Here is a 23023-nt window from a genome sequence, read left to right on the forward strand (position 1 = left end):
GGCCAGGTAGCAAGATTCCGACCGTGCAGACTCAGTAGTCGCCGCCGCCGCCGCCGAAGAAGAAGAAGAAGGGCTTTGATCAGAGCGAGCTTCCAGGCCGGTCCTCGCACGGCATTTCGAGAGGGGGGGGGCGCCCGCTTGCCGACCAGCCATGTTGCAGGGCTGGCGGAGATGGGCGGGTTTGCAAGGGTGGAGGCAAGGTTGGGCGGCGATCCGGAGGGCGGCGAAGGAGACGCCACTCGTGCCAGGCAGCGGGAGAAGCAAGATCAGCCTCGGCGCTGCAGTGGCAGGAAACCGTCGCTGGCATCGCCACCACGACGGCCAGCAAGGCCGGCCGTGCCCGGGAAGATCAGACCCTGCCCTGCCTGCGGCCGGGGGTCCCCACGATTTCCAGCACCGGCGGTTTTCCGGCTCTGCAGGAGACGAAGATGGACGAGATAATCCAAAGGAGAAGGCTGATGATGTTGCTCCTCGTCCTCTGGAGTCGGGCAGGCTGATGGGGAGGAAACGGGCGTGGGAAAGATCGCTGTCTCCTTTGGAAAGACTGAGCCGGATGGTCCCCGAGGAGTTCCATTCTCCGGAGGTCCGAGCCCTAAGGAACACCGAGGCACAGGAATCCCAGGAGGAGGACGAAAAGGAAGCCTACAGAACAGGAGACGGATCCTTTCCTGCTTCTCCCCGGTTCCTCTCCCAGACAGAAGCCCAGCTGGGTCAAGTCTCTGTGTCTGAAGAAGTGCCAGCCGGGCCTTCTTCCAAAAACTTTCCCTTCCAAGTTGGGGATCTAATTCTGGCAGAGATCTGGCGGAAACACAACATAAAGTTTAAAAAACTGTGTAAGCTTACCAGTTCTGGAACTTTGCAAAGTCCCTGGGGGGTGATTAACTTTGCAGACATTAAAGGCAAATTCCCTGGGGAGATGCTCCAGACATCCACAGGTGCCCTCATATTAATCAGGAGGCCATCCTTAGAAGAATTTGTGCTGCTCATGAAGCGAGGACCTGCCATCACCTACCCAAAGGTATAGGTGCCGAATTTTTTTCAGCACCAGGGGCGCCTTGGCAGCAGCAGTAAGTGTGGGCAGCAGGAGTTGAAAAAGCCACATGTACCCCTTGCTTTGGTCACCTCTGGCACAGAAGCAGTGACAGGGAGGGGGGAATTTGTGACCCTCTGAATGTAGAACTCCCATTTTCCCTGACCATTGGCCAGGCTGGCTAAGGTTGATGAGATTCTGAGGCAACCTTAGCCAGTCAAAGCTTTCCCACCTCTGTTCCAGTGGCAATAATATAGCATAATCTGCTTGGTTTGGGGACAGCTCACTAATCCAGCAATTGAGGAGAAACCCAAGCATGGTGTGGACTATTCCCTAGTGGCAGTAAATTGTAAAACGCTCTACCACATGGGCCTAGGGCTGTCTGAAAGACCATATTATATCTCCCCATATGTAATAGCCTGGGTTACAAAATCCTCAGAGGCAACCCTCATTTTGGACTACCAGCCTCAGAGGCATATTTGGTGAGGACACAAGATAGTCTTTTGGCAGGAGACCTTCCTACTTGGCACTTTGTTTTGTTTTGTTTTTAGTGTTATATATTGTTATGCTTTTAGATCACACACAACTGTCAATGCACAGATAAATGAAACAGTACTTCTTTGTTCATGTCAACACCCCTTTGGTGGAAGAAAGTGACATGCACGTGATATTCTTTAGTAATCGCCAGGACATGTCCTTAAAATGAAACAGAATTCTTTGGCTGAAGTCCATTAATAAGAGTAGTCCTATTGAATCAATGGAACTTAACAGAGTTGGCCCACCAACTTCCCATTGATTCTCTTGGTCTACTGTAGTTGTGACTTACTGCTGGATTTCAGCCTGTATATACTTAGCTGGGAGTAAGTCCCATTAAATTCATTGGGACTTGCTTCAGAGTAGGCACGCAAACATGGTGAAACAGCCCAAAAAACATACAACAACCATCGGATCCCAGCCATGAAAGCCTTAAAAATACATTAATACTATTAATTTGCCTGCAGAAGTGTATAAAAGAGTTGCCTCCACTTCAACTGTTGAGTTGCACGGAGGATGAGTGCCAAGCGCCAGCTCATCACTGGGATTCACAGGTTCTGCTGAGGTGGATATGGACAATGTTTGTCCATGTCATCCAGAGGGAGGATGGATCTGGATGGTTTCCTTATGATTCTTATTGTCATCTGTCAAGAGCAATGGACACAGCACTCCCAAGGACGTGGAGCCAAACTAGCCCGATTTTTTAGAGAGTTGGTGGTGATGAAAGAAGTGGGTTTGTAATTGGAGTGACACTGGAGCAAATCCAACCAAACTTGTGCTAGAGGCTATAAGAAGTCCCACTCCATAGGCATCATTATGTCTGCAGTCATCCAGCAGAGATTTCTTACCTGGTTTAGGGCCTCTTGTTCTCTTGCCCTTGAGGGGAAATTGAAAGCTACTCAAAAGCCCCCTGTGAACACTGTGCAGTGTGTTGCAGACCAGACTGCTCAGATCCATTTTGATTTGGATGACTTAGTTCACATGGGCCAAGCAGATGTAACCCGTCAAGTGACAATGGCTGCTTTTCAGTTTGTACAGCCTAAGGATGGGGACAGAATCCTTGGAGATCACACGTGCATTATGTAGGTTGGATCTACACCCTTCCTATCTTATAAAAACAGCCAAAGGGGAAGCAGGGAATGAATACCTCATTGCAGGAAAGCTGGGTTCTAGCATAGCTGAAGGGGATAGTAGTCAGTGCAGTGCTGAAAAAGTCTTTCTTTAATATCATAATGAGTAACTGTCAGCCGCCCTTCAGTATTCCCATCTTGAATGAGGTATTAGTGGCCTACATAGTTCTGTTTGTATTCGGTGCCAAGGGTTCTTGGATGAGATGGATTGGCTAGGTCAAATTCATTTTGGCTTCAGGCCTTGCTATTGAATAAGGAAAATGTTGACCACCTTGGTGGACGGTCTGTACTGTGGACCAGACAAGGCGCTGTGTTTTCTGCTAGTTCTGCCAGACCTGTTGATGGCTTTCAGTATTATTGAAACTCAACTCAATCAGTTGAAAGGTAGATCAGAGAATAGGGAATCAATCTGTGGTTTGTAGGGTTATACCTATCCCAAAACATGGATTTACCACTTGAATGTACTCCTTAGAATGATATAGTCAGCCCTGAACATGGATAGTTTTAGTGGCCAGGAGTGAATTTGTGTAGCTAGAACTAGTGTGTCAGATTCATCTGTTTGGAAAATGTCTGGCCAGGCCTGATCTGGAAGACCATGTCATTCTATCTGAGCCTGATCAGAATCTGAATTGTTGAGGAAAGTATTTCTCTCAGTTTGACCATCCTCACAGGTATGTCTAGTGAAGTCATGTGAGGGCTTTTCTGGTGGCTGCTCCCAGGCTGTAGAACTCTCTCCCAAGTGAAGCCGGCTTGGTCCCCTCCTTGTTGTCTGACTGTCAACAAAACCCTTTTTTGTTCAGATGAGCGTTTGGCAGCTGCCTGCCCGCCCAGTAAAGGGTTTTAATGATGCAATTTTCACATTTTTAATGTGCTTTTAAATTGCTGCAAATGTTTATTTAATCCACAGCCTTTAATATGATAATAAGTTTAATTGCTCTTTAATATGGCATTTACTGTATTTTTAAAATCTGTATTAGTCTTTTAAATATTATGTAAGCCACCCTGAGCTCATTTATCAGGAGAAGGGCAGGATATAAATGAAGTGAAAGAATTTGCAATGAAATAAGATACAGTGGTGCCTCACATAACGATGTTAATTGGTTCCAAAAAAAAATCGTTATGTGAAAACATCGTTATGTGAAGCACCATTTCCCATAGGAATGCATTGGAAACCGGTTAATCCGTTCCAATAGGAATGGATTATCCGGTTTTCTCCCTCCCTCCGCGGCTTGGATCTGACCCAGGGCGGCTAACTCAGCCATGGCTTGACTCCCTAGAGTCCGGCCATGGCTGGGGTAACCACCGCGGCTCGGATCCAAGCCGCGGGGGGAGGGTGGTGGGATTGGAATGCCTTTCAGGCATCCTGGGCTTGGATCCCACCTGCTGCCGGTTACCCAAGGGTAACCGGCGGCGGGTGGGATGAACGGCTGGGGTAGGCTACCGGCATCGGGGACAGGGTGGGGGGGATCGGGAAGGCTTGAAGCCTACCCGCGCCGCTTACCCAGGCCGTTTTCGGACTTCTGGAAGTCCGAGAACGGCCTGGGTAAGCGGCGCGGGTAGGCTTCAAGCCTTCCCGATCCCCCCCACACTGTCCCCGATGCTTGAAACCTCCCCGCGCCGCTTTCCCCAGCCGTTCTCGGACTTCCAGGTGTCCGAAAACAGCCGGGGTAGGCGGAGCGGGGAGGCTTTAAGCCGTGGGGAGAGGATCAGAGGCATGGATGGGCTCTTCGGCAGCCACCGAGGCTTGGATCCGAGCCTCGGCAGTTGCCGAAGAGCCCGGCCATGCCTTCCACCCCCTCCCCGCAGCTTGGATCCAAGCCGTGGGGAGAGGATCGGAGGCATAGCTGGACTTCAGCCGGCTAAGAGGCCGGCTATCAGGCAGGAGGAGGTGGGAAGATTCCCCCACCACCTCCTGCCCGATCGCCAGCCTCTTAGCCGGCTGAAAACCCGGCGTTCGCTCAGGAGGGGTTGGGGGAAACTTCCCACCTCCTCCTGCCCGATCGCTGGCCTCTTAGCCGGCTGAAGTCCGGCTATGCTTCCGACCCTCCCCCCATGGCTGGGATCCAAGCTATGGGGAGAGGATCGGAGGCATAGATGGGCTCTTCGGCAGCCGCCGAGGCTTGGATCCAAGCCTCGGCAGTTGCTGAAGAGCCCGGCCATGCCTTCCACCCCCTCCCCGCGGCTTGGATCCAAGCTGTGGGGAGAGGATCGGAGGCATGGATGGGCTCTTCGGCAGCCGACGAGGCTTGGATCCAAGCCTCGGCAGTTGCTGAAGAGCCCGGCCATGCCTTCCACCCCCTCCCCGCGGCTTGGATCCAAGCTGTGGGGAGAGGATCGGAGGCATGGATGGGCTCTTCGGCAGCCGACGAGGCTTGGATCCAAGCCTCGGCAGTTGCTGAAGAGCCCGGCCATGCCTTCCACCCCCTCCCCGCGGCTTGGATCCAAGCTGTGGGGAGAGGATCGGAGGCATAGATGGGCTGTTCGGCAGCCGCCGAGGCTTGGATCCAAGCCTCGGCAGTTGCTGAAGAGCCCGGCCATGCCTTCCACCCCCTCCCCGCGGCTTGGATCCAAGCTGTGGGGAGAGGATCGGAGGCATAGATGGGCTCTTCGGCAGCCGCCGAGGCTTGGATCCAAGCCTCGGCAGTTGCTGAAGAGCCCGGCCATGCCTTCCACCCCCTCCCCGCGGCTTGGATCCAAGCTGTGGGGAGAGGATCGGAGGCATAGATGGGCTCTTCGGCAGCCGCCGAGGCTTGGATCCAAGCCTCGGCAGTTGCTGAAGAGCCCGGCCATGCCTTCCACCCCCTCCCCGCGGCTGGGATCCAAGCTGTGGGGAGAGGATCGGAGGCATGGATGGGCCCTTCGGCAGCCGCCGAGGCTTGGATCCGAGCCTCGGCAGTTGCTGAAGAGCCTTCCACCCCCTCCCCGCGGCTTGGATCCCACCCGCAGCCGACTACCCCAGGCATGGTCGGACTCCTGACAGTCCTACCATGGCCGGGGAAGCCGACCGCGGGGAAGGGGAATCCCGGCGGTGGCCTCTGAAGGACCCTTCGGAAGGGTCCTTCCGAGGCCACCGCAGGCATTTTCCCCCAGCTGAGCTGCGGGAGCGCTCCTTGGGAGGCTCCCGCCGCTCAGCTGGGGGAAAATGGTGCCTATGGGGAAAACATCGCAAAGCGATTTTTCCCCATAGGCAACATCGCTATGCGATCGCTTTTCCGATCGCAAAATCCGCATCGGTATGCGGATTTGTCGTTAAACGGGGCACTCGTTATACGAGGCACCACTGTATATAAAAATATTCGGGTTATATACTTGTTCAGATTGGAGTTTATAAATGTTTAGAATCTCTTCTGCTTTTTGCAATTCCAGGATATTTCTGCAATGCTGCTACTAATGGACATCAGTCAAGGAGACATAGTGCTAGAAGCTGGTTCTGGGTCTGGTGCCATGACTTTGTTTCTATCAAGAGCAGGTAAAAATGTTTAGAAAAACTTTTATTGATATCAATACTGTGGAATTCTATGCAATAGGCTGATGAAGTCTTAGCAGTTTTATGGATATTGGGTAGAGTTTGAAGAAGTTTCTTTTCTAAATTCTAATTTTAGGAACATCTGGGACAGATTATGCAAATTTTAGATCAATCTCAGACCAAAGGTCCAGAGCTCTGGCCACACTGGATAGCTCAGAATAAAAACCCAAAGGGAAACTTCTTTCCCTTGTAGAACCATTTCGTTTTTGCTCTTTTTATAAACTGGGGGAAAATAGATTAGGACACACACACACACACACAAAATTTATGAATAAGGCATTCTAAACAATATCTTCATATATTGACTCCTGCAAAATGTTCTCTAGAAATTATTTAGTAGATGTTTATGTAGGACTGTTTTAGACTATCAGGTTGTATGGTATGTGAGCAGCAGTAAATTCTGTTGTAAAACAGTGGTCTCCAACATGTTTGGCACCACGGACCTGTTTAGTGTGTGCGCGGGGGAGCATCTGTGCATGCATGTGGGGGGGAGGCGTGTCTGTCTGTGGGGGGCATGCATGCGCATATGTGTGTGTCAGGTGCATTTCTGGGTATGGGGTGTGTGTGCATCTGTGCATGTATGTGCTGGGGGGGTATTTGTGTGCAGGGGGGGAGATCTGTCTCTGGGCCCCGGATCTGGGGTTGGGGATCTTTGTTGTAAAATACAACTTTCAAATGCATTTTGACCTTTAGGGGGCACTGCCATTGTCACAAGAGAACTAAAAAGGTTCAGTTTTTTCTTAGATTGTCGGCTTCCTCATGTTGGTGTTGTGGGTAGATCTGTTTTTTTCCTCTTGACTAGGTCTCAAAGGTGTTAAAGGAAGTACAGGATAGCAAAAAGTCAAAAGCAAACGTACTTGCAAAGTAGAAGCATAGCTTTATCTGAATTAAGGAAATTGAACCATATTTTAATAACATTAATTTACTTTCATAACTCTTATGCAAATCATATTTTAATTCCTTACTAATCAGATGTTTTGTTGCAACCCTGTTCCATAATTTAGAATTTAAATGCAGAGTAGCCACTATATTATTTTTTTTCTTTCCCTCCCTTCAGCAAAACACATCTAGAGTATGGAAGCATTTCAATACTGCAGGTTCTTCTGATGAAAAAAAAGTGATTTGCAAATTCTACCAAATGTAAAATGCCAGGATGACAAAACATATCCTCCAATATAAGAAAAATCACAAAGATGTTAAAAATCCTTCATTGATCTAACAACAATAGTTCAGATAGCTTTTCCCCATGTTGTGCTTGCAGAAGTCCCTTTTTGGCTGCTTCTCCGTCAATAGCATCATCATGAAGAGTTTCCCATCAGCAACACTATCTTCTGGTAAGCAAACATCAAAAACAACTGCATCCAAAAATATTCAGAGTCAGCCGCTTCATTTGTAGACAAGATGACACTGATAATCAAGAAAACATTGAGCTGGGTTTTGCAAGAGCAATATATTCATCTAGAACTCCACTGTCTCTAACTGATAAAGCATCCTAGCAGGAAGCTTTTGAATTGTGAAGACCATCATACTATTAATCCATCAGACTTTGTTTGAACAAGTCTCTTTTAGAATCAGAATACGTATGTGTAATGTGATCTGCAGGATACCCCATGTGGTCTAGTAAATAGACTAATGGACTGGGACTCTGAAGGCCTGGCTTCGAATCCCCACGCAGTCATGAAAGCTCACTAGGGTATGGAACCAATAAACGACTCTCATCAACTTGAAGGCACCTTTAGGGTTGCTGTAAGTCAGTCCCAACTTGGAGGCATATAAGAACAACATCTGCAGAAAGAAGATTCTACAAAGCACTGGGCCTGGCAGAACTTCTAGATGGCTTCACAAACGTGAGGGAGAAGGATTCATAAAGTATAGGATAACAACACTACAACTAGTTTGTTACAGAAGCATTGAAACCAGCGAGAACAAACATATTGCAAAGTATAGCAGTTGTAAAATAGATGAAGACCAACAGAAGTTTGGGAGTAGTAAAGTATTTTTTTCTGACTAAGGGTCAGGTAATATGAAAGCAGCATGAGAGATAATGAAAGAGTTTCCACATATTATTGCAATAGGATATACATGTCATGAGTAATACTTGCCTCTAAGTGAAATAGTGAAACTGGGTGCCCTTCAAAAGATCAAGACAAGTGAGGGGAATTATAAAACGTAAAAGCTACTTGTATTGTAACTAGTCTTCATGAAGGACGAAAATGCAAAGAAAAAAAATAGTGGTATCGATATTCTATTGTAAAACCAAGTGGGATGAAATGGTTGTCTCCTTCACAGGTGTACTACGCAACAAAGAAATTCTTTCAGAAACAGTAAAAGCTGAGGGTGTTCAAATACCAAGAAGCATAACAAACATGGTCTTCACTATAAAGATGAATTTTGGGTTCAGATGCAGAATTTCTGGAAGTCTAAAATAGAGCGTTCCCCCAACACCACCTTCTGAGTTCTCCCCTCCAGGAAGAACTGGAACAACCATAAAACAGTACCTCAAACATCTGTCCTAAAAGAATATCTGGTCAGTGGTATCAAAAGCTGCTGAGTGGTCCAGAAGAACAAACAAGGACACATTCCCTTTGTCGATTTCCCAGCATAGGTCATCCACCAAGGCAATCAAAGCAGTGTCCTCCTGTAACCAGGCCTAAAGCAAGATTGAAATGAATCTAGATGATTGGTCTTATTCAGGAACCCCTGGAAGCCATTACCTGTTCCAACACCTGGCTCAGGAATGGAACATTAAAAAGCTTCTCCTATGATATATTCTGAATATGGATTGACAGTCTCTGTCATGTGAAGTAGCTCTGTCGGTATCCTATCAAGTCCTGGTAATTTGTTTATTTCAGTTGTTTTGAGAACAGTTGTCATTTTATTTTTTTAAATAAAATAAAATAGTACTAATAGTACTATTTATATCAGAGATGGATAACTTTTTGTCACAAGCCCCATTCCGTCATGAATAATCAGTTAACCATCTGAATTGGGCCTTACATGCAAATTGCTATTCCAAGAATGAAATCACAAGAGCCATCAAACCAAGAAAACAACACCAAACTGAAGAGGAAAAACAACCACTCACAAATAAAGTATTTCTGCCATACATCAAAGGGGTCACGGACTGCAAGAGGAAACTTTTTTAAAAAACCACAACCTACAAACAGTATTCAGGCCATCACAAAAACGCAAATGTTACGATGAGCGAAGGACAAGAGGGACTCCCTCACCACTGCAGGGGTATACCAGATACCTTGCAGTTGTGGCCAGGTATATATTGGAACCACAAAACGCAGCATCCACACCAGAATCAAAGAACATGAGAGACACTGCAGACTAAAACAACCAAAAAATCGGCAATAGCTGAACATGCCCTAAAACAAGCTGGACATGAAATTCTATTTCAAAAGACAGAAGTACTGGATAACAGGGACGTGGTGGTGCAGCGGGTCAAACTGCAGAAGCCTCTGTGCTGCAAGGTCAGAAGACCAGCAGTTGTAAGATCGAATCCACACGACGGAGTGAGCTGCCGTCGCTTATCCCAGCTCCTGCCAACCTAGCAGTTCAAAAGCATGTAAATGCAAGTAGATATATAGGTACTATTGCGCTGGCCACGTGGCCACGGAAACTGTCTATGGACAAACGCTGGCTCTACAGCTTGGAGACAGGGATGAGCACCGCGCCCTAGAGTCGGACACGACTGAACTAAATGTCAAGGGGAACCTTTACCTATACCTTCCAGGACAACACCAGCAATCATTATGTTAGACTTCACAGGGAAGCTATTGAAATCCACAAACACCAGCAGAGCTTCAACAAAAAAGAAGAAAGTCTAAAACTCAACAAAGCCTGCCTCCCAGCACTGAAAAATACAGCCTGCAAAAGGTCAATGAAGTCTACCCAGCTACAAGGACCAGTGATCACTGCACACAAAAGACCAGCTAAAGACACCCATCAATCACAGTGACAGATCATCTCTCCCTCTTATCACATCAATACACCCACAACAAAAAACACACTGATCACCACAGTCACCCAATCTCCTGAAAAAGACAAAAGCTGGTCCCACAACTATAAATACTCAATTATCCAACAAGCTGCACCAGAGCACAGACAGAGTTCTGACTCCTGTCCTCTGAAGACACTGGTGACAGAGACTGGTGAAACGTTAGGAAGAAAAACCTTAAGAACACGGCCAAACAGCCCGGAAAAACCAAGCAACCATCGGATCCCAGCTGTGAAAGCCTTCAAGAATACAATCATTTAAAGGTTGCATTTGTTCACAGAAGCAACATGTCAGCCATGACTGAAGCCAGCAGTTGGCAGAGCTGATTGCCTCTGTTCTGCTATCCCATTAATCCTCTGTCTGCTTTCTCTTTCCCCTTTCACCCAAAAGTCTTCCAGGGAGAGGACAGGTTGTTATTGGTAGTAGTTTTTAGTGATCACTTGTAAAAGGCTGCATGAAATTGGGCTGGGCCCTGCAGAGTATTTTATAGAGCTATAGATGGTCCAGCCATTAATTAATTATACAACTTTTTCTTTAAAGTTGTTAGACTCTGATTTCTAGTTAGCACATCCCTGGCGATGCTGTCTGGGAGATCCTAGCTGGAACATTTTAGGAGTTACAGTCCTAAAATATGTTTGCTGTGTAATTCATACAATATGGGAATGTTTGAATCAGTTTAGACACTTTGTTCAACTGTGAATTACAGATTAAAGTTCAGGGACCACAAACATAAGCCATACATGAGAACTAAAAACAATTGCTAATTAATGGACTTTACTAGTCTAATAAAAAGAATGAGTGAACCTGAGGTTTATTAAAATGTAATTTTTTGAATTTGTTAACATGCAAATAACATGTGTTTATGGCTGCAGCCTGAAACATAATTTAATCAGTTGACAGTCCTTCTTCCCTAATCCTTATAATACTGGCAAAACAGAGACAACTTACCGTTCCTCTTTGTATGTCATTTATTCCATTCTTCATAGAAAAAGAACTGAAATTAATATTAGATCTATTTTATTTTGTTTTCAGTTGGGCCACAAGGTCATGTTAGAAGTTATGAAGTCAGAAAAGACCATCATAAATTGGCCATGAAGAATTACCAGACCTGGCGTAACGCATGGAAAATAGGGCATACTGTGAAATGGCCACATAATGTGAATTTCATTGAGAAAGACATTGTAACAGCAGCTGAAGAGCTGAAGACTATAGTATTTGATGTAGTAAGTATTTGTATTTTTAAATGAAGATTTAAAATAATTAAATTCTCCACAACAGTATAGAAACAATATAAGGAGAAAATTAAAGCACATATATTTGATAACCCAATATCATTAAATCTCACAAGATTCTTAATTCATAACTGTATTACTGACAAATTATACAGTTTCTTCACACCAGATATATGTTAAAAATGACATTACAGTGGTGCCTCACACAGCGATGTTAATTGGTTCCAAAAAAATCAACGTTGTGTGAAACATTGTTCTGTGAAACACCATTTCCCATAGGAATGAATTGAAAACCGGTTAATCCGTTCCAATTGAAACAGATTGCCGTCTTTAAGTGAAAAAACCCATAGGAAACATCGTTGAGTGAAACAATGTTTCCTCCATTGGAATGTATTGAAGCCGACTCAATACATTTCAATGGCTTTGCGAACTCCTTTTTCGCTCCTGTAAAAGTGCCTTACAGTGTTTGGAACAGGTTTTAAATGCTTGCAATCGTTAGCCCACCTCCTGAACCCTATGCAAACTTAATTTGATGTTGTTCTGAGTCGTCCTTAATTTTTAGTGATTTTTTGAATTTTCTCTCATTGGAATGTATTGAACTTTCCGTCCAATGCATTCCAATGAGAGAAAATTTAAAAAATCACTAAAAATTAAGGACGACTCAGAACAACACCAAATTAAGTTTGCGTAGGGTTCAGGAGGTGGGCTAACGATTGCAAGCATTTAAAACCTGTTCCAAACATTGTAAGACCCTTAAAAATGAGCGAAAACGGAAGAGCTTCAAAAGCACTGAAGCCGGCTTCAGTGCTTTTGAAGTCTTTTCCGATGTTCCTTTTCGCTCATTTTAAGTATCTTACAATATTTGGAACAGGTTTTAAATGCTTGCAATCGTTAGCCCACCTCCTGAACCCTATGCACACTTAATTTGGTGTTGTTCTGAGTCGTCCTTAATTTTTGGTGATTTTTTGTTTTCCCTATTTAAATGCATTGAACTGTCCATTCAATTGATTTAAATGGGGAAAATAAAAAAAATCACCAAAAATTAATGAAGACTCAGAACAAAACCAAATTAAGTCTGCACATGTTTCACAAGGTGCACTATGGAATCCAAGCATTTAAAACAGGTTTCAAACATTTTAAGACACTTTTAAACGAGCAAAAAGGGACATCGTTAAGTGAAATTCCCCCATAGAGAACATCATTAAACGATGGGGGAAATTCCTCAAAAAAACCCATCGCTGTGTGAATTCATCGTTGTATGAAGCAATCGTTGTGCGAGGCACCACTGTACTTTCTTTTTTTTCTTTCTCAGTTTGAGACTATTCTATTTGTTTTCATCAAGTCTTCAAGACTGCTTTAAAGTTAAATATGATTCATAGCATTGGTATGGACACAAGTTAGGTCATTAACAGTAGTAAAAACAGAACAACTGGAACATAAATTAAGTAGGATATGGTGATTAGTGAAATTCTGGAAGAACCAAAGTGCCACAACAGAGCAGTGTGTGTCTGTTAGCCAGCCTGTGCTGTCCTCTGAAGATGCCGGCCACAGAGACTGGCAAAACGTTAGGAAGAACAACCTTCAGAACATGGCCAAAGAGCCCGAAAAACCCACAACAACCATTAGTTCCCGGCCGTAAAAGCCTTTGCGAATACACTACTCAAAGCATCCCTATCCATGTGTCATTATCATTTGGGAGTTTATCTGGTCTGAGGAAAGCTTCTGGTCTCAATCCCACATAATTATTTGAAATTGTGAACACAACAGAGAGTATACAGTCTCCTCACAGTACAGACTTATTAGAAATATATGTAAAATCTTGGCTAAGATACTGAAAATTTCAGCATGAATTGTTCTCTGGTTTGATTTTGTAATGATTCTGATAAAAATGTGGTATTTGGGATCAAGCTTTTATGCCTTGGACTCCGGTAAGGTAGTGAGAACCTCCCAGGCCAAATTAGGGGTGTGAAACCAGAGTAGGAGGTGGAGCAACTCAATTGCCCCCTTGCCATTTCCATGCTGCTTCTTTGTCAAGTGGGAAGTGATGCACCATGCTGTGTTGTGGGAGTCTTAAGGATCCCTTGTGACTCACTAAGATGCATGAAAGGGCAAGTTCCAATGGATGGTCCCTCCATATAGTGTTTTTGGAAATAGCCTCCATCAGATCTCGGCTTCCATGCTTCTTTGTGAGTCACAAGGAATTCTTGCAAATTTCACACTGCAGTGTGGTGCTTTTCTTCCTGCTTAACAGAGGCGCAGTGCTGGAGAAGCAAGGAGCTGTGAGAGTACTCTACCTCCTCCTGGTCTGGGGGCTTTTTGTTCCCATAATTTGGTCTGGTAGATCTCACTGACTTATGGAAGTCCTTAAAAGTATGAAAACCCCATCCCTATGTGGGATGACTTCAGTGTTTGTCAAATGTAATTTTAATGCATTTTCTTATCAGTACAGCTCACCCTTTTATTTTAAACTAATTTGTGAATTTTTGATTGCTTAAACGTCATGCAAAAATGTAATCTATCCTGGCTAGTGTGCATTGTGGAAGATTAATAGCATGTTGATTCTTAGAATTGCCTACTTATAACAAACGTTTGTTCCATTTAAAATATATGTGTGTATCAGTTTTACCGGAACAATGGTTTCTGTTTTTTTAAGCCTATTCCTCACTCAGCTCAGTGTCGAAACTTGGAACATTTACAAACCAGCTGCCTTCCTTCCTCTTTCTCAAAATTTATACAGTAGATATGTTTTTGTCAGTTGTAATGAGCAACTGGCTACCTGGCACTCTGGATGTGAATGCTTAGGGCTGAGTTTCTGGTCAGTTTAATATTATGATTTGTGACCTTATTGCAACTAAAACATGTGTATGCCCCATTCAGAGCTTTAAAAATCTAATTTTGACATTAGTCCCTAGATTTCCTCAATCAGCACGGCTACCGAGGGACTCGCGGCATTATAATCCAGAAAATATAATTTTTAAGTGCTTGATCACAGAGATGTGTGTGCATAAGTCATAGTGCAATCAGTATATCTAACATAAGTGCATATTAAATTCATTTGTGTTCTTCTGTAACCTTGGTTAAAACCTATGATTCTTCTGTAGGTATTTTTAGATATGGTCAACCCCCTGAAAGCCTTGCCTACAATTTTTCCAAGTCTAAAACAGGGCGGTGTTTGTACCGTTTACTTTGCAAAGTAAGTATTAGTTCTTCTTACTCGTCTGTTTGTAACCTCATTTAACTTGTATCAGCCTAATACATTTTCTACATAAATGACATTAAATTTGCTTTATACTAGGGCTGTGCATGATTCCCGTCATCTGAGTGCCAATTTGGCATTTCTACTGGTGACACTTTCTGATTGAGAGGGATCCAGGCAACTCCAATCTAGTCCAGGCCCATGTTTCAGTATCCAGATATATCTGGAATTCTTGTTTACTTGAATGGGGAGACACAAATGGCTATAATTTTGGATGGATACCTATGCTGTTTTTGTGGGTTGGTTAAATGATTATGCTTTAGAATGTGAGCTATTTAGCCAAGCCAATCTCTGTAGTTCAATCAAGAGAACTGTTATAGTCAACTACATTTAAATGCTTAAATTTTCTACTAGCTGCAGTCAAATCTGAATAGAGTATTTTATTTTGGCTAAAGAGCTAAGGCTGCAGGCTGGTGTACATTTACTTTGAATGAAGCCTCTCTGATACAGTGAACTGAACCTGTTGACTAATTATGCATAGGCAACTAAAAAGCTCGCTGTTTCTTACACATTTATGTAGAGATTCACTGCCAATACATGTAACTTTAATACTTCTACAAGTGTCACCCAGGTTGTTGAACTACTGGAAGCCATCCGGACAAAACAATTAGCCTTTTTTTGTGAAAAGGTACTTGAAGCAACACACAGAGATTGGTTAATACTTCCAGCTACATGGAAACATGGTGGAATTTTCAAAGGAAAAGAATCTCAGCAAAATACAGACAACAGTTCAGCTTGCCATTCTGAGAGCGATGAGACTGCTATGGAGGAACAAGATGATGGTATGGACAGATGGTTGTGAGAGCTTGTTTTGTGTCAGTAATTAGAATATTGGAGCGTATGTTTCATTAAGTAGATGTGAACCTTAGTGTAAAACACAAAGCTTAAACAAATTCAGGGCTGTTGGATTTGTAAGGTACTCACCACACAGTGATTTGTAAAGACGTAGTGTTTGCTGCTGTGATCCTTCACAGGTGATAGCAGAAACATGCATCTGAAGGAGGACAATGTAGAGAAGGACAAGAGTGCTCAGAGATGCAGGGAGAAAAATAATATATGAGATTTGAGAAGGTCCCCAGGAAAATTATTGGTTAAAACAATTAATGAGTATTTCACAACCATATGTTTTTGTTTTATTTTCCAGAATCTTTCATTTCTGACAGTGCAAAGGTACATTACATTGCTAAACCTCACCCATGGCAAATTGGTCACACAGGTAAGAATAGCTTGACAAAACTATTCTAAGATATACATTCATTTCTACTTCTATTTTTTTTCCTACTGCTGTTGTTTTTCATAGAGAGAAATATATAATGAATCAAAGCTTATGTCATGAAAGTGCATCTGTATGGTACTACTAATGTGACTGTTTTTAATTTCCCCCAAACTAGGATTTCTTGTCAAGCTGCGTAAATTTAACCCGGCAGATCCAAGACCTGATCCAAATGGTGCATGCTAATTTGAAGAGTGCATTTCAACAAAAAACTGTAAATAATTGCTACCTATTTAGATTAAGAAAACACAACTTTGATTTATGTTGATTAGATTTTTTTGATACTGTATGCTTCAACAAAATATAAAACTTTAAAAAATGAACTCCAACAACAAATATTTTGAAAGGTATTATGTGTTTCATTCAAATGACTAATAATATCTCCTTATAATTTATAAACTTGTTGGCTGAAATATTTTTTCATTCTTCGTTTCCAGTAAACCAGTTCATTGATTCATCATGACCAGTACAGATATTCTTTTTTCCATTGTTGGGTAGTTTGTTGCAATCTATGAAAAAAAAATCCAGGAAAGAGATTTACATTAAAAGTGTGTGAAAATGTACAATATTCTTCTAAACAATCCAGTATAGTTACTATGAAATTCAGGACAGGTTACATTTATGGAAGCAAGAGACGTATTCTCTGAAGTTGCAAAACATCTGGTCTCCATCAAAAAAAGCTTTATGAGTGCTCACTAGTAGAATTTTGTACTTGCTTAGAGCCCATCTGTAGGAGTTCTTCCCCACAATCTCCTATAGTTTCTTTAATGCTTCTTGTCCTTTTATATTCACTGTGAGAGACAGATGCTGCTTCATTACTACCTACTAGGTTCAGTCCTACTGCATGATAAATAGGACTGACACATCTGGATCTGTTTCCTTTTCCTTAACAATGTTTTACAGCTGCATCCAGCAGGTGTTACCTTACACTATTTAGCAGCAGAACCATGTATTTGTAGGGATATGTGAGAAATTCACCCTGGATTGTTTTTTAATGGATTTTCTTATCTTCATCTTCCAGACCAATTGTGGAAACGGGGACAATGTATGCCTTGAAATGTATACATTTTGAGGTTTTCACTACATGCTGTGATAAAAATGTTCAAAATGGGCACATTTGAAAAGCAAAGAAATAATTTATTATTTATTTAAAATTATTTTTATTTAAGCTGCATGCATGCATACTCGCCCAGAACTCCATTGGGACTGCACAGGCAACCCACAGTTGGTTTGTTTACTTCCCATTTCAAATGAAGCCCCGCCCACTCCCATGCTCAAGGAGTGAGGCTCCTGTGCAGCAGGATAGAAAATAAGAACATTAATTTTGAACCCCATCTTTCTCTTTAAAAGGACCCAAGGCTGACACAAAGCTTACATCATTAAAAAAGATGGTATTTCAATGCTAAAAATAGTATACAAATATGTAAAATGAATTAAACAAGTATTATATTAAACATGTTAATTAAAATCAATACTAAAACACATTTAAAAGCAGCAAACAGTCCCTTCAAACCCCTCTCTCAGACAGCCAGTTACTAACGAAAAGCCTGCCTGAAGAGAAAGGTCTTTGCCTAATTACGGAACGACAGCGAAGATGAGCCCAGCCTGCTTCCCGTGGAAGGGAGTTCCAGAGTCTGGAAACAGTGACAGAGAAGGCCCTCTCTCATGTCCCCAACAAGCATGCCTGTGGGTGGGATGGAAAGAAAGGCTTCCCATCATGATCTTAATGCCCAGGCAGGCTCATAGAGGAAGATGCAGTCTTTTAGTATATAACTTTTATATCTCTAAAATGCACCCAAACATGATTTACTCAATGGGGAATAGTTGACGAAGATGGATTATGTTTGGAGAAGGGAAAACAGAGATGATATATAAGATACCCAAAGTACTGTCACATGGAAGATGGAACAAGTTCATTTGCTGCTGCTCCAAAGGCCAAGACCTAAGTATTAGGCTAGGATTTGAGAAATGTGGGTTCTGCTCCCCTTGGAGACACAGCACTAGACTGCCACAAGCCTATCACTCTCTTAGCTTGACCTTTCTTGCAAGTTTATGCAGGTGACCTTGACCTCCCAGGAGGAAAGTCAGGTTTTAAGTGTAATGTACAAAACAGTAGTGGATTTGACAGATCTGCTGATCCCTAATACCAGAATTTAAGGAGACACCAAGAAGTCAATGAAGTAGTACAGAATTTGATTCCTTAGCTTATGTATGTCACCTTAAGTATATAAAAAAAAAGACAAACCTGGAGAAACTGAGAGAAACAACTAGAGAAAATGTTCTGTTGGATATTTCAGTATAGGGCTTGCCTGTTAGTCTAGCACTGACATCATTGCTGCAGTCCTCACGATAGCATACCTTGGCAGCAACAGTGAGGAGGTGGTTCAAGAGACATTTTATTAGCTGAGAAAGAGTTTCTCAATCCCTGTGGTATATGTTGCTCTGTCATTTCCATGGTGCCATTGGAGGAGGAAGATGATAATCCCAGGCTGACAAACCTTCTTTTTTTCCCACAAAGCAAACAGTCTTCAGGTGTGGCATTAGGTCCTCGAGGTAACTGTACTTCATCATGTCTATTGTTTCTTGTAGCTCCACTATGATGGAGCGAACGTTCCCGCTGCCATATGTAATGGGTTGAGGCAATAGCCATTACCTGTGTAAGAGAATCTTAACTCCAAATGAAATTATATCAGAATCAGCAAATGCTACATAGGCATCATAAAGGCTAGCTGGGGATGTTTTCTGAAATTGCTAATAAAATAGTTCAGAAGGATGAAATGTTTGTGGTATAGCAGGATTGCACTGCTGTTTCCTAGGGTACCATCCAGAATCCTGAGGAAAGCTAGTTCTTCCTGCTGTGATAATCTAATTAGGCTTTCATTTACAACAAAAGTATCTTCCCTCTCCTGCATCTATTAATGCCACTGTTCAATTACACAAAAGCCTTCAATGAATTTCCCCTGGTTAATGTTTCAGCAAATGGACTGGGCCTGTCATAATGGCTTTGTAAACATTTAAAGCAGTTTCTTCTCTTAAGTCTCAAAAAGATCCCTTGTTTCAGAGCAAGCTGCTTATCAAAATGCAATGGCTCTTAATATGTGAGAAATGCATCTTCCTTACCTCCTCACAACAGCGTCTGCTTACAATAGCCCTGTAGTCCATCTTGCTCCAGAGTTCATCCCTTAGAACTAAGAAATCTGGAAAGAGCTTTCTCCAGGATTTTCCCAATGCCCATGGAAAAATCTCATATTTTGATTCTTCATCGTCTTCTTCAACTGTATTTGCCAGGTACCTACAATGAGGTACACTATAATTTACAAATACGGGCTTAAGGCGGATGTGTACCATCAAGTCTTCCTAGTCTTGATAGAAAGTCATTCCAAATTGAGCAAATTAATTTAGTTTTGAAGAATCCTTCCAAATGCATTTTTCACAGCCAGGATTTGTTTGAGATACAGTTATCTTAATCAGCCTAATCCAAAATCAGTGGATTAGCTTTACGTATAGGGGCAGAAAAAGCCCAAAACGTAGAACTAGTAATTTCAGTTTCCTGAAAAGCTCAGATTTTACTTTTAAGGAAATAATGTTTCTAGCTCTTTATAGTTTTGAAGGTTTGTGGACAGTGTTTAATATAAGAGGCCAGAGACTGAACACGATCGTAGTTGTTCAGAGGACAGGATTCTTGCCTTTTTTCATGACTAGCAGCAGCAGAATAGTGCCAATCAAGTTAATAGATGATTACTTGCATAATTTCTACAGATCAGCTTTACTATCACATAGACTTTATTGCATTGATACAAGAAATGATAGAATCCTGGGTACTCAGCAATTGCTTGCCCAAAGTTCAGTGGGAGTTCAAATGGAGAGGTAGCTTAAAAGACAATAAGGCTCATCCATTTCATTTGTTAAGGTATTCTCTTTTGCTTGATTTGCTCACACATTTTTGTCAGAAAATTAAGAGTCACTGCATGCAAAGTAACATTTATATAATAGATATATCATATGGTTTGATGGCAGCATCATGCATTTACTTTAATGAATGTACTAGATTTGAAGATGGCGCACAAGAAGCAAGCTAGTCACCTAGGAAGGAGGGTGATGTATTTGTACCACCAATAGCTTCTGACCCAAGAAGTTCTTGCTGCCAAATTCTGTCCAGTACAAAGTGAAACGAACAAAAATCATCTACACAAAGTGGTTTTTAAAACCTACTCTTTGTCCAGTTAATACTAACATAATCATGAAAATCCAGATGGTGGGAAGAGATCAATATCATCACTGCACCATCAGGTAGATATAGAGAAACAAATGTTCTGTCTAGATGAGCCCTCAGTGGCCAAAGTAGAGAATACACAGTCTCCCACTATTCCAGCCATCACTGACAGCAAGTCCTCTTCTTTCTTAGGCTCACCCCTATCACTTTCCTAAATAGCTGTGTATATTCTGAAGTCTGGTGCAAAATGAACAGAAAATAAAATAATTACAATAGCTTTAATTATGGCTTTTTATTTGTAACTGCTTAAGCCTTTGGAAAAACAAGTTTTACTCCCTAATTCTTGAAAAAAATCAAAAAGTGTAGGCATTAGTTAACCACACCCATGCCCAATTTAAAATAAAGAAGAACATCACCTTGGACTTCAGAAAACAACAAAATAAGGCCCACCTGTGACTTTGGGTGAAACACTGTGTCTAAGTTGAGACAACTCACCATCAAAGCCATTGAGGTCGGTTCCGAAGTACATTATTTATATTGGGGTATGCATAAAATTTATTTTATTAAAATTAAAGATGTAGAATTAAACAGAGAAATCCAGTTCTCAATCAGTACAAAATTTGGTGGTACTGGTTGAGAACTCCTTGGGATTCCAGTCTTTTTCACAATATGGTCTTTCCTGAAAATGGTTGAACAGCACGACTGGTACTAGAACTCTAGCACAAATCCAGCTGTAAATCCCAACTAGTGTAGACACACAGAATGAATTGCTGATGTGTGTCAACACTTAAGGTAAATTCAATCGATTCAAAGGGACTGCCAGTTGCCCTTTCACTGACACTAATAAAATAAGCTATAGATAGCTTCATACCTCTTGATTACTCCTTACAGGGCTGCATGGCTCCATCTTATTTATTTGATGAGCAGCATGTTTTTCTTCCCCCATGACCACTGTTCTCTCAAATAGAAAACTCAAGAATATCCTGGCCTACATTCTAATTGTACTCATAATTAGAGAATACTTACAGAGCAACAAAGAAGTTAAGTCTAGTGTGTTCCTTTATACTGTAGCCAGCCCTCTTGAAATAAACGAAAGTCATTGCCAAAAGGTACTGTTGGATAAGGTAGAATATTAATATTCTTCTTTTATATTAATATTTTTCAATCATTTAGTGACAAATGTATATACACACATGCATTTAAATGTCATTTTAAATAGTATTTTCCTACTTGTCATGTGTACCTGTATCTATATATCTATATCTACAGTCATGTGAAAAAGAAGGTACACCCTTCCTGAATTCTATGGTTTTACGTATCAAAACATAATAAAAATAATCTGGTCCTTAGCAGGTCTGAAAATTAGGTAAATGTAACCTCAGATGAACAACAACACATGACACTGTGTCATGATTTATTTTACAAAAATAAAGCCAAAATGGGGAAACCATGTGTGAAAAAATTAAGTACACCTTGTGATTTAATAGCTAGTAGAACCACCTTTAGCAGCAATAACTTGAAGTGATCGTTTTCTGTAGGACTTTATTAGTCTCTCCCATCGTTGTGGAGGAATTTTGGCTCACTCTTCTGTACAACATTGCTTCAGTTCATTGAAGTTGCAGGCATTTGTTTAAACACAGGTCCCACCACAGCAATTCAGTTGGGGAGAGGAGTTCATGGTCAACTCAATGACTGCAAGGTGACCAGGTCCTGTGGTTGCAAAACAAGCCCAAATAATCACCGCTCTACCACTGTGCTTGACCGTTGGTATGAGCTGTTTATGCCGATACTTGGTTTTCACCAAACATAGTGCTGTGCATTATGGCCAAACATCTCCCCTTTGATCTCCTGTGTCCAAAGGACATTGTTCCAGAAGTCTTGTGGTTTGTCCAGATGTAACTGCAAAGCTAAGCTGTGCTGCCATATTCTTTTTAAGAGAGAAGAGGCTTTCTCTTGACAACTCTTCCAAAAACAAACCATACTTGTTCAGTCTTTTTCTAACTGTACTGTCATGAACTTGAACATTTAACATGCTAACTGAGGCATGTAGAGTCTGAGATGCAACTGTTGGGGTTTTTACAATTTCCCTGAGCATTGTACTGGCTGACTTTGAGGTGAATTTGCTTGGACGTTCACTCCTGGGCAGATTGGCAACTTGTCTTGAATGTTTTCCACTTGTGAATAATCTTCCTCACTGTGGAATGATGGCCTTAAATGGTTTGAAAATGGCCTTTAAATCTTAGAGTCATAGAGTTGGAAGAGACCACTGAGGCCATCCAGTTCAACCCCCCCCCCCCGCGCCATGCAGGAAAATCCATCAAAGTACTCCCAACGGATAGCCATCTAGCCTCTGCTTAATAACCTCCAAAGAAGGTGACTCCACTACCCTTCGTGGCAGCCTATTCCACTGCCGGACAGCTCTGACCGTCAAGACGTTCTTCCTAATATTCAGATGGAATCTCTTTTCCTGTAGTTTGAAACTATTGCTCCGTGTCCTAGTCTCCGGAACCTGGAAAACAAACCTGTCCCTTCTTCAACGTGACATCCTTTAAATATTTAAACATGGCTATCATGTCCCCTTTAAACCTTCTTTTTGTAAGGCTAAACATTCCAGCTTCCTAAGCTGCTCCTTGTAGGACATTGCTTCCAGGTTGTCAACATCCTTTCTGAATTGAGGTGCCCAGAACTGGACACAATACTCCAGGTGAGATTTGACCAAAGCAGATTGATCTTCTCAGATTGATGGCCAACAACAACAGCTTCTCTATGATCATTGTTGATGTGTTTCTTCCTTGGCATTGTGTTAACACACACCTAAGCACT

General features: G+C 42.3%; 2 protein-coding genes across 4 annotated transcripts in view; one reads left to right on the forward strand and one right to left on the reverse strand.

Moving 5' to 3' along the window:
• On the forward strand, window positions 1-16325 carry TRMT61B (tRNA methyltransferase 61B). Its single transcript, XM_020793090.3, has 7 exons — window positions 1-1018; window positions 6061-6163; window positions 11259-11449; window positions 14560-14651; window positions 15276-15496; window positions 15859-15930; window positions 16106-16325. The coding sequence occupies exons 1-7, from the start codon at window positions 152-154 to the stop codon at window positions 16171-16173; spliced, it is 1614 nt and encodes a 537-aa protein (XP_020648749.3). The 5' UTR covers window positions 1-151; the 3' UTR covers window positions 16174-16325.
• Window positions 15829-23023, reverse strand: part of SPDYA (speedy/RINGO cell cycle regulator family member A) — a 15921-nt gene continuing 8726 nt past the window's right edge. For 2 of the 3 annotated variants that reach the window (XM_020793091.3, XM_078383020.1), the window contains 4 exons: window positions 21227-21312; window positions 19108-19279; window positions 18346-18640; window positions 15829-16496 (listed from right to left, as the gene is read on the reverse strand). In XM_020793091.3, coding sequence (XP_020648750.2) covers window positions 16408-16496; window positions 18346-18640; window positions 19108-19279; window positions 21227-21312 — 642 coding nt within the window. In that variant the 3' untranslated portion in view covers window positions 15829-16407. Of the gene's footprint in view, window positions 16497-17432; window positions 18641-19107; window positions 19280-21226; window positions 21313-23023 lie in introns of those variants that run through there. The other variant, XM_078383021.1, reaches the window with a different exon arrangement.

Source organism: Pogona vitticeps, chromosome 1 (assembly GCF_051106095.1).
Source record: "Pogona vitticeps strain Pit_001003342236 chromosome 1, PviZW2.1, whole genome shotgun sequence".
Classification (NCBI taxonomy): domain Eukaryota; kingdom Metazoa; phylum Chordata; class Lepidosauria; order Squamata; family Agamidae; genus Pogona; species Pogona vitticeps.